This window comes from Leopardus geoffroyi, chromosome B2 (genome assembly GCF_018350155.1).
Source record: "Leopardus geoffroyi isolate Oge1 chromosome B2, O.geoffroyi_Oge1_pat1.0, whole genome shotgun sequence".
NCBI classification, from domain to species: Eukaryota; Metazoa; Chordata; class Mammalia; order Carnivora; family Felidae; genus Leopardus; species Leopardus geoffroyi.
Window position 1 is genome coordinate 16,081,734 of NC_059332.1, and position 15,899 is coordinate 16,097,632.

Sequence of the window (15,899 nt, forward strand, 5' to 3'; positions counted from 1 at the left end):
TCAGAGCCTGGAGCCTGCTTCGGATTCTGTGTCTCTCTCTTTCTCTACCCCTCCCCCTTCTCAAAAATAAACAAACAATGGGGCGCCTGGGTGGCTCAGTCAGTTAAGCGTCCGACTTCGGCTCAGGTCGTGATCTCGTGGTCCGTGAGTTCAAGCCCTGCGACGGGCTCTGTGCTGACAGCTCAGAGCCTGGAGCCTGTTTCCGATTCTGTGTCTCCCTCTCTCTGACCCTCCCCCGTTCATGCTCGGTCTCTCTCTGTCTCAGAAATAAATAAACATTAAAAAAAATGTTTTAAATAAATAAACATTAAAAAATTAAAAATAAAAGAACTGTATAAGAATATATTGTTTTGCACCTATTTTAACCAACAGTTTATTTGTTCCTATCAGCACATATGCCTCTGAAAAAGGAAAAAAGTTCTCTGTAGGCCATGGCCAGGTTTTACAGTTAGAACCTAGAAGATAGGATTATTCTATCTGTGAATTCCAAAGGCATGTATTTACCTTTCCCGGTAATTTAAAAGGATAAAGGGAAAATATAGATCTTATAACCTATTCATTTTAATTACAAAAGAGAACAGGAAACACTTAAAATGCCAATCGGAAGACTAGATTAATATTTAGTTTTCTCACTTTCCATTTATTGCTCAGATTTCGCCCATACCTTTTTCAATCATACAAGAAACATTTACAAAGCATCAACTGTGTTAAAGACTCTAATCTCTGAATATTCAAATTTAAAACATTCTAATTAAGACGGTATATGTAAATGTACCTCCTAGCACATTATTAACTATTAAGAAGTAATTATTAATTATGATTAATATTTATTAACTCTTTTACTTAAGCTTATTTTCATAACTTTGCTGTAATCGAATATTTAAATCACTGCCATAATTATGTTATTCTACTCTATGTTTTATACCATAAATAAGACTGCATATAAAAAGCAGTGAATATCCAGTAGTACAGCTAGAGTTGGAAGAACCAGTTATTCACAGGTTTTTAGATTAAATGACTTCCTTTTATTTTTTTAATTTTTAAATATTTTGCTTATTTTTTCTTTATTTTTAATGTTTATTTGTCTGGGGCGCCTGGGTGGCGCAGTCGGTTAAGCGTCCGACTTCAGCCAGGTCACGATCTCGCGGTCCGTGAGTTCGAGCCCCGCGTCGGGCTCTGGGCTGATGGCTCAGAGCCTGGAGCCTGTTTCTGATTCTGTGTCTCCCTCTCTCTCTGCCCCTCCCCCGTTCATGCTCTGTCTCTCTCTGTCCCAAAAATAAATAAACGTTGAAAAAAAAAATTTTAATGTTTGTTTATTTTGAGAGAGAGAGAGAGAGAGAGAGAGAGAGAGAATGCACATGTGAGTGGGGAAGGGGCAGAGAGAAAGAGAGAATCCTAAGCTGGCTCTACACTGTCAGCACAGAGCCCAACGTAGAGCTGAAACCCACAAACCCTGAGATCATGACCTGAGCTGAGATCAAGAGTTGGACACTTAACTGACTGAGCCACACAGACACCCTGAGACTTCCTAGATTTTAAAATCGAAATCCGTCATCTAAGGGCCGAGTGAACGAAGCCTAGAAAAATTAAATGTCTTGTGCCTGGTCTTAGAGGCAGAGGTGCATTAAAATCAAGTTTTTCTGATATTTTTCATATAAAACACACTTTCATGGTCTTCCATGAAATCTCTCTCTCTTTCTCTAAATACACATACATGTATGTGTGTGTATATATATATATATATATATATGTATATAATTACAGACAAACTAAATAAGTAACATATCAGTTAGTGATAAGAGAATAGTAATGTAATCCTTAGATGTTAAAAAGAATTTAATAATGCCCAGACCAGAGATCCCAAGAAAATTTAACCATGTAACACAGATTTAGTGTTCAAGGTGTCTCAGAAACGTATGGATTGTTGTTGAAACAAAAATATTGTAAGCAGTCAAGTTAAATATTAACGGCAAAGGGCTTCCTATTTCTTCATATTGTTAATTATTTACTTTCCCTTACTTTGTTTATATTATTTATATTATTTGGAGTGGTCTTCATCAGTACCATCTGAATGCATTACATAATGAGAACAGCAAAGGAGGAGGGCAGACCCTCAGAGGGCCCCGTAATAGAGGCTTCTGGTCAACTACACGGCCTTCCAGTTGGATTGTGACTACTGAATGTGAGAAGCAATCAGTACTTTCAAGGAGATTTGGGGCTTACAAAATAAAAGCCAGACCCATGTGATCTACCTTCACTTTGAAATCGGTAACAAAAAAACATTGAGAGGGAGATACTGGCGTTCTTCAGTGAAAGAGTGAAGGAAGATGCTTACCAAGACCTTCGCATTGGTTGAACAATCTTGGTTCAGTGTGACAGTATTCCCGATTTTGCCTAGGGACAGTTCTCATTGCTAAGTGATGATCTCGCATTCTGGGCAGTCACTTCTCAGTATCATAGATTTTCATACTGTAACTAAGAGATAAAGATCTTCCTCCTCAAGAAAGTTAAGAAAGAGATCCCCTCAGACCAAGATTATACCCTAATCTGGCTGACCCATCCATTCTTACAGGTGGCCAAAACAAGCCAATTGTGACTGCCATTATCCTCTGTGCCTGGAAGAGTGGAGAAGACCAACAGAAATCAGAAATAGCTCTCCTTGGTTTACATCAGAAACAAAAACTAATCTTGAAGTCCCAAGGACGACAGGCATTCTGAAGCTGACCATGCCATTAGCTTAAAATCTACTCCACGCAAAAAGCAATTCGGAAATGTCAACAAAGGTTAAATGTCCTTATGATTAGAGAAGTACTTATTTTTTCTCAAGAGTGGCCCAATATTGGTTTTGGGGTTTAAACAATCCTAAATCATCAGCGTGACTAGCTTTCCTGCTTTTGACACACCTTTAAGAAATTTTAGATGGGCTTAACTTTTTATTTACCACAACATTTCCACTCATTTCAGCGTGTAACTGCCGAGAACTTTTCAGTTTCAGCACCCTCTAGGTAGCAAATACCCTTCTACATACTGTCAATATAAAGATAAATAAAACACACTAGCCTATAGGAAAACATCCTCCAGACAGGCTGCAACTCTTCAGGGCACCCACTTCAATGCAGTGAATGCATGACCTCATAAGGCAGGGTAAGTTCTCACAAGCTAAATGTCAATGATGTTCATTACTAAGTGAGAACACAATTAGAAACACTTGCTACTAATAGTGTGAACATACTCTTCTGTTACACGATGTCCTTATAACACATTTTAATTTCTCAGGGAAAAAAAAAAACCTCTTTCAATGTTTTAAATGAGGTCTGATGTGTCTGTGTAAGTTTCAGCAAATACATTGGCTTAATTTTCTCTACCGTCAGCAAATAACCATTATCACTGTTAGCATAATATACTAAGTGCTGAATAGAAGTTAAAAACCAACAAAAGGGTCTCTTTGAGAAGAATGGAAGTCACGATTCGGAAAATCCCGATTCTATACTCCGTCAGTTTATGCTGAAACTTGGAGTTTGCATCTTCATAAAGTGATGAAAGACCCACATTTTGGTGCTATTCTTTGACTGACTTGGGACTGGTAGGTGAAGGAGTAGAGCCTTCACTCAAGCTGTGGAGTTATTTCTGAAATGATATTATTAAGTGCCCTCAGGGACAGGATGTAGTTGAAAGGATGCATAAGTATTTAATTAGTATTCAAAATGCCCAGTACACGTTATTTGGCAACTATACAGGTTAGCTGAAGGGAGTTGGTGCCCAAAATGATTTCGTGATATCCAAATAAAGTGAACATCTGTATATTTATTCCATGAAGCATTACTAAACCTCTAAAATATTAAACATGTACTTCTATATAATGAGTGGGTGTGAGAAAGCAAATATTAAACATAAATGGTTTAAACCAAGAAAGGATTTCTCTGGAAAGAATAAACACTAAGTGACTGGGGGGCAGAAGAAGAGTGGGAATAAAGGGCAAACGAAATCTTCCTTGCTTAATTGTTTATAAATTGTTACGAGACAAAGTTCTCTCTATGCCCAAATTATGTAATTTACCCGAAGTGTGCAGGCTCCTCTGTTCAGCAACGCTGATAACGACACTAATAGTTTAATTACAACTTGCTGCTCAAGGAGATAAACAAGGCTGTTTGCTTTTTAAACCAGGGGTTACAATTACTTTTAAACGCGGGGGAAAGGCACATCTGTGAGTAGATCTTACTATGTCAGGAAAGCAACCAGAAACCAGCTGGAAAATAAACAAAGCGCCAGGAGTGAACAGCCTGCGCAAAATTAGAGCAGAACTGCCTGATTTGAGCAGTGGAGCAGTAGGCGTGAGGCGTAGTAAACAGGCGGTAAATGTAGGTGGGCAGGGATAGAAAAGTTTTTGGTGACTAGATCTCCTGAGTTTTCCCTGGGATTCCATCACTGGGAGGGACTGGGCACCCCTCCCTCCGCTGTCTTGTTTATAGTCACATCTCTGTCACACAGTCCTTCGTTTCAGCACCACCGAGGGAGGACAGCTCCCCTATCTGCAGAACACCGTCCACTGCGACTGCTCTCCCTTCTCTACCAACATCCTCTGGATACACTTTCTCTTTCTTGCTGGTGTCTCTCTTGATTTTGCTTTAGGGAGACTCTAAGGGGCATATAGAAGAGACTGGGACCTTGTTGGGCTTGTTTATTTCCAGAGAAAAGACAGACAAGTGTTGTCTGAAAAGTCCAATCTTTTAACTGGCCTCCAGAGAAATTTTTAACCAGAATAAAAGATGGCAAGTCACTGGGTTTAATCTGGTGGCGAAATGGCTCAACTCTCTCAGTAGTAGCTGAAACTTGAAGCCTTCTTTTAGTGTTTTATTTTATTGTTTGGTTGTTAAAAGTAAAACAAGGTAAATAACCTTTACTAACTGCTGCTCTAGCCCTTTCCTCTCCTGTGCTGAGACAAAGACACTAAGGGAATGTACCAGAGTTTGGTAGCAAAGGGGTCAGTGGTACAATTTCTGAAATCACTCAACAAGAAAACAATCTGAGTCATAAAAGAAACTCTTCTCTGTCCTTCTGAAGACCCCTCACAACCATATCCTGAATCCTGAATCAAGGATTCACAGTTCCAAAGTGAGACCACAGGCTACACAGCATGCCACAAAAATTGCCAAAGCTTCTCCCAATAAAGTCCTCATTTCCCCAGCACTAAATCCACAAGAAAACATTTTAGGAGTGACAAGAAAACATATGATTAAAAACCCAAATCACCAAGACAGGAAAATATAACACTCCAACCAAGTTGGCTGCTCTGATCCTTTCAGTTACCCTTCTAGTCATGAAGATATGGTTCCTTAGCCAACACATCTTGTTTCTCTATTCAGAGTTTTTTCTCTTTTGTCCAAACTTCTCAATAGTGTATAAAATACTCATCATGTGAAGGTTCTCTTTGCTCCAACACATGCACACAACATACTTTCATTCAGTTCCATTTTCAAGGATTTAGTTTCCTAAAGAAAATGGTATTATCTGGTTTTTAAACTTATTTCGAGGGATAGTGTTCAGGAAAATTCCCTCACTCTTTTTGCAATGGATTTGCTAGAACACTGAGGGACTCTAAAAACGAAGAGACACAGCTGGGGTGGTGGCTTAGGAGTCATTCAGAAAAGGCAGCACTATGAAGTTATTGTTGAACAACTTCTTCCCGATGATGGTGACCACCTGCTACTAACAGGGGTGATGTCTGCCTATGAATCCGGAGAAGCAGCAGCAGTGGGGACAGCTGACACTGGGCGCTTCTCATCAAGTAAGCCTGAGAGGTCTCTCAACTGAAGCATGTTGACTCTCTGGATCCCTCAGTCCTCTCTATTGCCCCTTCCTTTCTTCTTCCCTCCCTCCCTTCCTCTCCCTCTTTCTTCTTTTCCCCCTCCCTCCCATGACCCCTTCCTCCCTCCCTCTTTACCCTCCTCCCTCCCTCCTCCCTCCCTCCTCTACCTCAGTTGCCCTTTTCACTTAATTCCATCTGGGCCACTTTGAGCACCAGTACCAGTGACAGAATCAGATCACCTAACATGTATCCAACAGACAATGTTGTTGTTATTATTATTATTATTATTATTATTATTATTATTATTATCATCCTTCGGGTTGCTCTCCAACTGCTAGGTGGGAAGATAAGGTCCTGTTGGTAGCTGTCAACCCCACACCCTCTCACCCCTCCAACACCGCAGCAGTGGCATCAGCCCAGCAAAATCACCAGCCCGAATGTCACCAACAAGTTCCACCCTGTAGGAGCCCTGCCAGCACACCTCCCCGGCAGAGCCTTGCCAGACCCTCCGCCCACAGCCAGTGCACTCGCAGCCCGATCCAGCTCTGGGTTATTCCTATGATCATTGTTATCACTGACAACACTTTCTTCTCCTTATGGAAAGGGGAAGCCCGCGTGTGACTCCAGGGCGGATGTAGAGCTCCACGCACTACCCTCCCCCACCTCTGCAACACACACGCGCGCGCGCGCGCGCGCACCCACACACACACACACACACACACACACACACACACACACCCCTCCGCACACCGGCGACACAAAGAGCGAGTGAGCGAGCCCGGCGTCCGGCTGGGTAGGGAGGGGGGCGGGAGGGAGGACCCCGCCGGGAGGGGGACACCCCAGGAGGGGCAGGGGGCTGAGCCAGCCGGCGTGGAGGGAAGGGAGGCGAGGAAGCGGGGTGGGGGAGAGAGCGAGGCGAGAGGGTCGTCCCTACCTGCCCCTAGGTTGAAGGAGATCCTGGCTTCGGCGAGGTACGGCGTGTCGCTCTTGGAGCGGACTCTTCTGATGGGCCGCCGGTCTATATCATCCTCCGAAGATGCCGCCATTAATGTGGGAGGCAGGAGCAGGGTCGCCCGGCGAGCTGAGAGGGAGAAGGAGACGGAGAGAGAGAGGGAGAGAGAGGCGGAAAAGGGGAGGAGGGGAAAGGAAGAGGCTCACGCACGGGGAGGGGGAGGGGAGAGGGGGAGGGGAGAGGAAGGGAACGGGACGGGGAAGGAGGGGGAAAAGAGGGGAAAGAGGAAAAAAAAAAGAGGGAGAGAGAAAGAAAGAGAGCAAAGGAGAGAAAAGGGTGAAGGGAGAGAAAGAAAATCCGTTAAGGATTCGTGGACTGGAGCAGAGATCAGGCTCTCTATCCCTGGCTTGCGCCCAGGGCTCCCCTAACTCCTCTTGCAGCCACAGGGCCAATGGGTCAGTGTTCCCGGACTGACACCCCGCCTCTACCCGCAGCCCCGGTTCTCAGCTGTTGGCACAGACAGGCCGATGCAAAAGGGAAGGCTCCAAAGCAAAGATGCCCAGTCAGCACTGTGCCCTCTCCCGCCAAACTCACTTATTCTGTTCTTCAAGTGCACGCTAGGGTCTCCTTAACCCACAGCGTTCTCTAGACTGAGGATGCCTGGCCAGACACACCAACTTCGGCTTTCCTTGTGTGGATGGAATTACTACCGTTGGGGTGCAAGCCTCGGGGGGGGGGGGGTCATGGAGGAGGGCACTGCCCCCAGGGCACCCCTCTGCTCCCCCTTTCCCAACCCGGAGCTCAAATAAAGATGCAACCTGGTCTGCAATCCTCAAAAGCTTTCTCACCAGCCCCATTGAACCCTAGATGTGGAGGGAGACGAAAAGTCTGTACAAGTTTGGGAGCACTTTGGCAGTAAAGTTTCCAGAGTTGGGACTTTGAATGTAGACCAGGCATACCCACCCAGAATTGAGGGACCCTCTTTGACAGCTACTAACTTCTAGGACGTGCTTGTGTCCACGTAAGTACCTATTCATTTTAACCTTCAACACTCTCTTCATGTGGTGACTTAGAGGACAAAGAGTCACCTTCACATTGGACCCACAGCCTCTGTAACCCAGTGCCATTGTTTTGAAGGAGAGGTAAAGATCAAGGACAGGCTACATTTCTTTGAATGTTTGCACTGCAAACTTCCCACGTTACCCAGCACGGAAGGAAGTAGAAAGGTTTCTGGAGTGTGACTGAAAATGGTCTGATGCTCCTGCTGAATCTATTGATGGGCTATACCCTTTGATGTTTGCCTTTCTACAGCCTCGGTCACTTGGTCTTTTTTGTGGCCCGATGTTGCCACTCATCTTTCTAGCAAGAGTTCACCTGGAGTACACAGATAAATGCTGCCTTGATTCTCTCCCGGCTACAAAGGCAATCTCAATGTCAAGTCATACCCTTCAATCTCAGAGGAAGAAACGCTGCCCCATCTCTGCAAGACTTCCCTCTGCACTTCAGGGGTCAGTGGGAACTCTCATGAACTCTCATCTCCTGCTCTTACGCTCTAGAATCTTCAGTCTCTCCGCATGGGTTTTTGACTTCCCACATGGAGAATAACTCTTCACCTTGGGAAAAATACATCTGCCCTTGGCCTCACTGCTTCCCTACACCACACTATTTCCTTCCCCTTCTGCTTCACCCTCCCGTGGAACTTTTGCCCCACAGGCTCCATTTCTTCACCCTCAACCCCCTCTGTCATCCCCACTGCTGGTTCCTATCCCCCCCACCCCCCGCCATGCAAGCAAAGCTATTTTAAAGGTCATCGTGTCCTTCTAACAGTTAAATCCATTTCTGTCTTGCCTTCTCTGAAGCGTGTAGTAAACTATTCTTTTGAACCAGTCTCCTCCATTGGCTTCAGTACCAGGCTTCCTCCTGAATCGCTCAATTTCTGATTGTTCTCCAAGTATCTGCAGTGTTAATTTGAAATTGCGTATCCCGGCATTCAAGGCCGTTCACAACCTGCCTCTAATATGTTTTTCCAAACTTGTCTCCCATTGTTCATTCCAGTCTGCCCAGATTTCTCCCAGCGAGTCTGGCTCATTTCTGCATTTCTGTCTTGGCTTGGGCCACACACCACAAATTTCTTCCCTGTAAACTTCGCATGTTCTCCCTCAGGAATGTCAGATAACTGGCCCACTAGCCTTTGGGATAGGACATAGTAAATGCTAAATAGATTTTTTTTTAATAAAAGAAAGGAGGAGAGGAAGAAAGGGAGAGAGGAAGGAGAGGAGAGAAAGAAGGAGTTGTTACATAAGTAATGAGTAGCTGAATTTGGGAATCAAATCCTTGTCTGCCTGATTTTTAAATCCTGTGCCCTTAACCAGTGTATCGATTTGCTAAGTACATACATTTGGTTGACTAGCCACACTTAAAATTCACTTTTCTATGACATTTGCCGAATTATTATGGCCCGCTTATCTCTGTTAAACATAGATTCAAAATGGATACTTCCTCTCTCAGGAGACACAACCAGGGTTTGGCTCATCAAATGAACCATGAAGGTTAGTGCTTTTCAATGGCTAGACAGGCTGCAAACCAATATTACGATTGTAACATTTAGGTTCAGGCTCTTAAGGAAGTGGAAACGTAAGGAAATAAATGCCAACAATTCTGAACACTGTGTAAACTCTACCTCTCTTGAATGAAGGCAGGGCCACTAATTGTTCAAAATATTTGGGATTCTCCATCCCGTTATATTTTCATTCATCAGCCATGTCTTTGAAAAAAAAAAAAAAACCTGGGGTGCCTGGGTGGCTTAGTCGGTTGAGCATTGAACTCTTGATTTCGGCTCAAGTCATGATCTCATGGTCGTGAGATCACGCCCTGTGTCGGACTTCATGCCTGGGTATGGAGCCTGCTTGGGATTCTCTCTCTTCCTCTATCTCTCTCTCTCTCTGCCCTTTCCCTGCTCTCTCTCTCTCTCAAAATAAATAAATAAACATTAAAAAATTATGGGGCGCCTGGGTGGCTCAGTCGGTTGGGCGTCCGACTTCAGCTCAGGTCACGATCTCGCAGTCCGTGAGTTCGAGCCCCGCGTCGGGCTCTGGGCTGATGGCTCAGAGCCTGGAGCCTGCTTCCGATTCTGTGTCTCCCTCTCTCTCTGCCCCTCCCCCGTTCATGCTTTGTCTCTCTCTGTCTCAAAAATAATAAACATTATGGGGCGCCTGGGTGGCGCAGTCGGTTGAGCGTCTGACTTCAGCCAGGTCACGATCTCGCGGTCCGGGAGTTCGAGCCCCACGTCAGGCTCTGGGCTGATGGCTCAGAGCCTGGAGCCTGTTTCCGATTCTGTGTCTCCCTCTCTCTCTGCCCCTCCCCCGTTCATGCTCTGTCTCTCTCTGTCCCAAAAATAAATAAACGTTGAAAAAAAAAATTAATAAAAAAATAATAATAATAATAAACATTAAAAAATTTTTTAAAAATATTAAAAAAAAACAATAAAGCCATTTGCAGAAATACCTAGCCTTAGCTTTCCCTGTGTTTCTTTGATTTTACATTTAACGTTTCTTAATATAGAAAGTACATCTTTGGATTACTATATCTTCTTCTTTTGACATTTTAGGAGATTAAGAGCTTAACATTGCTACTACTTGAGGTATACCTTTCTTTAAAGGAATCTAAGTGTACTTTCATAAGATTTTATTATGGTCATTTTATGATTGAAATAATTCTCGATAGACCTACTTTTGATAAAAATGACATAAAAATACTACGTCTACCTACATGTTCTTGAATTATTTTATCATATTTTTAAAATTTTTTTAATGTTTATTTATTTTTGAGAGGCATTGAGAGACAGGGTGTGAGTGGGGGAGGGGCAGAGAGAGGAGACAAAGCATCTGAAGCAGGCTCCAGGCTCCCAGCTGTCAGCACAGAGCCCCAGGATGGTCTCAAACCCACAAACAGTGTGATCATGACCTGAGCCAAAGTCAGGCCCTTAACCGACCGAGCCACCCAGACATCCCTTTTAGCATAGTTTTATCTTCCAGTTTTGGACTTCCCCAGTGTACTGTCTCCTGTCTCTCGTCTAGGTTTTCCCATTCTCTGTTCACGTCGCCTCTTTTCGCACATCTTTCGTACAATTCGCTTACAAAATCAATTCCATTTCATGGATCTCCCTCTTATCCGGTCTGAGGACTCGCTTTCGTGGGTTTGTCCCTCCTTGCTTCTCTGGGATTCCTTTCATAGACATGATCTCGTCTCATAAACTACCTGAGTGACATAAGGGAAGAAGCACTGTGGTGGGGATCCGGGATGCTGGGTTCTGTGCATCTCACCAGACAACACTGGACATCACTCACTCTACCAAGATGGATCTCAGTCACTTCAGCTTGAAAAGTACCAGAGTCAGACAACGTGATCTTAAGGCCCTGCCTGGCTCTAATACTCTAGGATATTTGCAGCTATTTTTGCATCTCCTTTCCATAAATATCCATGGCATATTTTACCTCTGGATCTCAGAAAATACATTGTTCCTTTGAATTGCAACTAATCATATTTAGGAAACCACATGGTACCCATGTTTGTCTCAAGTGATTTCATATTATTCAAGTCTATTTTCTACACCTGTGCATCCTTTAGAATCTGGTTTTTTTCCTCATAGTGTTTCCATCATGTGGCAACACCCATATGACTGATTGCGTGTGGACATGTGGGGGTTTGGGTGTGTATAGAGAAAGAACTGAATTCAACTGTGATCTCAAGAACTTTTGAATATATTTTTAAAAAGCTTGCTTCTTTCTGAGTAGACTCCTGACCCAGGATGAGGGTCTTTTTCTTTTCTAAAACCAGCCAACGTTTTAACGCTGAAGACCCTTCCATGCGTGTTGTATCCACCGTGAGAAACAGAAAAAGAGAAACAATATGGTGGTCAGAAAAGTAGCATTTTGTGTATCCTTCACTGGCATGGAAGAGGATAAAAGTGGGAAGAGAAGGGAGAACGAAAGAGCAATATTCCATCCTAATCAAGAAAACTCTTTAGGTGAGTGAAGCTTTAAAAATACTACTCAAGGGGCGCCTGGGTGGCGCAGTCGGTTAAGCGTCCGACTTCAGCCAGGTCACGATCTCGCGGTCCGTGAGTTCGAGCCCCGCGTCAGGCTCTGGGCTGATGGCTCAGAGCCTGGAGCCTGTTTCCGATTCTGTGTCTCCCTCTCTCTCTGCCCCTCCCCCGTTCATGCTCTGTCTCTCTCTGTCCCAAAAAAAATAAATAAACGTTGAAAAAAAAATGCTAAAAAAAATTAAAAAAAAATACTACTCAAAGTGTGTTTCTAGGACACCCCTACATCGATATCACCTAGAATACTTGTTACAGTGTAGATTTTCCAGGCCCCCAACCTGGACCTACTGAATTTTGAGGGGATGAGAACTCGTTACATAGATTTTCAAAAGGCTCCTAACTAAGTCCATTCTTACCACTTGTGTTCACAATAATACCGGAGGTCTTGGTCAATGCAGTGAGTTAAGTCAAAGGAAAGAAATTAAAAAGATATAATGATTGGAAAACAAGAATAAACTGGTGATTAGTTGAATATGTTGGGATTGTGTACACATAGAAACCATAAGAATCCAGGCTCTTAGAAATAATGCCTGCATTTGACAACATTAGTGATACGATGGCAGTATAAAACGCCAATTTTGTTTCAACATACTGGCAAAATCATAAAATGGAATTTAAAAGGAACTATTTACAATAGTGTCAAAACCATCAACTGCTTATGAATAAATCTCACAAAAGATGAGCAGCATCTCTACACGAAAAACGACAAAACATTCCTGGAAGAAATTAATAAGACCCAAATAAATGAGGAATGGTATGACTAAACCATTCTCATGCTCATGAATTAAAAGACACGCTATGTAAAAGCATCGGTCTCTTTAAACCGATCTATAGATTCAATGAAATTCCAGTTCAAATCCATTTTTTTTTTCATTGACAAGCTGATTCTAAAATGTATATGAAAATGCAAAGGGATAAGACTAGTCTTATCATGACAAAGAAAATAACTGTGGAGGATTTGCAGTAGAAGATATCAAGACTTATTATAAAGATATAGAATTCAAAAACAAAATAAGATAATTAGACAAATGGAAGAGAACAGGGAATTTTAAAATGGACCCGGAGATAAACAGTTGCCTGATTATGACAAGAGTCCCACTGCAGTATTATAGGGTAAAGATGGATTTTTCAATACATAGTGCTTGAACACTTGGATATTCACATGGTGGAAGAAAACAAACCTTGATCCCTATCTCACACCATACAAATTCAATTTCAAGTGGATCATGGACCTAAATGTGAAAAGTAAAAAACAAAGTTTCTAGAAGAAATTTTTTTCATAGAATATTTTATGACTTCAGCAAAGATTTTTAAATAGGACATGAAAAGCACTAACCATAAAAGAACAAACAGGCATGTTGACGCTATTAAAATTAAGAAATTTTGTTCATCACGAGATATAATTAAGAATACAGCATACCAAAATATGTGGGATATACAGCGAAAACAGTGCTGTTAGGGGAATTTAGAGCACTAAATGTTTACATTAGAGAAGAGGAAAAGTGTCAAGTCAATAATCCTACCTTAAGAACTTAGAAAAAGAAGAGGAAAGTAAATCTAAAGTGAGTAGAAGGAAAGAACTAATAAAGATAACAGCAAAAGTCACTGAAATTGAAAACATGAAAACAATAAAAAAGTAAATGAAACAAAAAGCTCATTCTTCAAAAAAAATTGATAAAATTGATTAACTTCTAGCAAGCCTAGTGGTGATAAAAATAGAGAAGATACAAATTACTATTATCAGAAATCAAACTGGGGTAATCATTATAGATCCTATATCTATTAAAAGGATAATAAGAGAATACTACAAACACATGTATGCACATATATTCAATAGCTTAGTACAAATAAACTACATGCATTCTTCTTAATTAAAGAAAAGACAGAGGTGCCTGGCTGACTCACTCAGTGGAGCATGCAACTCTTGACTTTGGGGTTGTGAGTTCAAACCCTACACTGAGTGTGGAGATTACCTTAAAAATAAAATCTTTAAAAAAATAAAGAAAAGACAGGTAGGAGAAAAGAAAAGAAAAGTAGGAGAGTGGAAAGGCAAGCCACAGACTGGGAGAAGATATTTTCAGTTTTATATACAACAAAGGACTAGTAACCAGAATATATAAAGAACTTCTAAAACAAGAATGAAAAGACAGACAATTCAATATCTTTTTAAAAAATGGACAAGAGACTTGAATAGACCCTTCACCCACAATAAAATCCAAATGGCCAGTAGGCATAAGAAAAAATGCTCAGAATCATTACTTAGAGGTAAATTCAAATAGAAACCTCAATGAGATATCATTACACATCCACCAATTTGGGTAAAACTTAAAAGTCATCCAATGCCAAATTGGTGAGGATGTGGAAGAATTAGAGCTCTCATGAAAGCTGGTGGGAATGTGAACTTGTAAAACCACTCTGGAAAGCTGTTTACACACACAGTATACATAAACATATACTCAAATATGCACACAAATACTCTATGACCCAAACAAGCAGGTCCATAACAGATGTATTCATAATGGCCCGAAACTGAAAACACCCAAATGGCCATCAACAGAAAAATGTACAAAACTGAGTGGAGTATCTTCATTACAATGTCATACATTATGGAAATGAAGAAAGAACAAACAATCACTAGAAGCAACGAGATAGATGAATCTCATAGGCATAATGTTGAACAAAAGAAGCCAGACCTAAAAAAGTATATGTTGTATGAATACGTATGTATTCCATTTATGTGAAGTTTGAAAAAAAAAAAAAAGAAAGAAAGCGAATATACAGTAATAGGAGGTTAATGAAAAAGATAATTCTTGGAGGGGGCACAAAGGAACATTTTGGGATGTAGGCAAGAGTCTCTATCTTGATTTGAGTGGTGATTATATCTTTTAGAAAAGGTAATTACTTTTGTAAAAGTTCATCAAATTATACATTTTATATTTGTGCATATCACTATATATATTATATACCAGTAAAAATAAATCTTTGAAAGCTTTCAGCTTACAAAATTATGCTTGCTTTAGTAAAAATTTACTGTACATTTAGAAATAAAACTTACACATTATTATATAAACAAATATATTCCGGAGAATATGATAGAATGTGGAGTATTGTAGTTATTTGGCACCAACTATTATCAATTTAAAAATAAATGCACAAGCTCTTTTTGAAAGTTAAAATGCTTCCAGCTTATTAATACGCACAAATAAATGTGATAATCCTTGCCTTTGAGTACCAAATATTTACAAAACCACACTATTATGACAATTAATTTTGATCTGATTAATTAAAATAGGTTCCTAATGACTTGGGCCATCTTTGTGAAGATCAACATTCCACTACCCCCCAATTCCGTAGGGTTTTTTTTTTTTCTGTCTCAGTCTTAGTTTTGGGATATCATCATATCTATATTTTACAACCATGATCTCTTTAAGTATTCTGTTCCCAGCCTTCTGTGCTGCATTAAACACAACAACAAATAGCTAGATTGAAAATGCAGATAAGGAACAATGAAAGAATGATGAAAGTAGGCTTCTTGTTATGCCGGAAACAAGGCAGAATTCCCCCAAATTAAGGGGTATGTCATAAGAACACAGAAGCCAGCCTGAAAGGAGTTGCCCTGGTCAAATCTGGAATGATTGGAGCACAAAAAATACTTAAGTCCACTAATGAATGATACATTGTTAATAACGGGTATTCACGAGTCCTACTAATAAATATGTAAGTGGATAAAACTGATACGAATTGGGTAAATAACCAAACAAGTTAATTCAGGAAAGGGGAGGGCTCTTGCTTCCAGTAGAATGCAGAGAGCTAATGCATCAATGTGGAAAAAGTGGAAAAGTTACAAAATCATCATTTTGCAGCCATTGTAATAAAGATCAAGCAAGGACCGGTAACGCTAAGTCTCGGTGGAAATTTTGACGATGAGCAGGATATTTTCATCATCTGAAAGTTTCTCCCCACAGACTTATTAGTTCCTAGGGAGAAATGGGAAACCACCCTGACTGGGCAATCAAAGTTACCATCACCAATGGGAGACA

At 41.3% G+C, this 15,899-nt stretch overlaps 1 protein-coding gene across 6 annotated transcripts in view; it reads right to left on the reverse strand.

Moving 5' to 3' along the window:
- Nucleotides 1–15,899, reverse strand: part of PHACTR1 (phosphatase and actin regulator 1) — a 566,563-nt gene that overhangs the window by 521,278 nt on the left and 29,386 nt on the right. For all 6 annotated transcript variants that reach the window (XM_045497381.1, XM_045497379.1, XM_045497377.1 and 3 more), the window contains one exon: nucleotides 6,741–6,887. In XM_045497381.1, coding sequence (XP_045353337.1) covers nucleotides 6,741–6,887 — 147 coding nt within the window. The remainder of the gene's footprint in view (nucleotides 1–6,740; nucleotides 6,888–15,899) is intronic.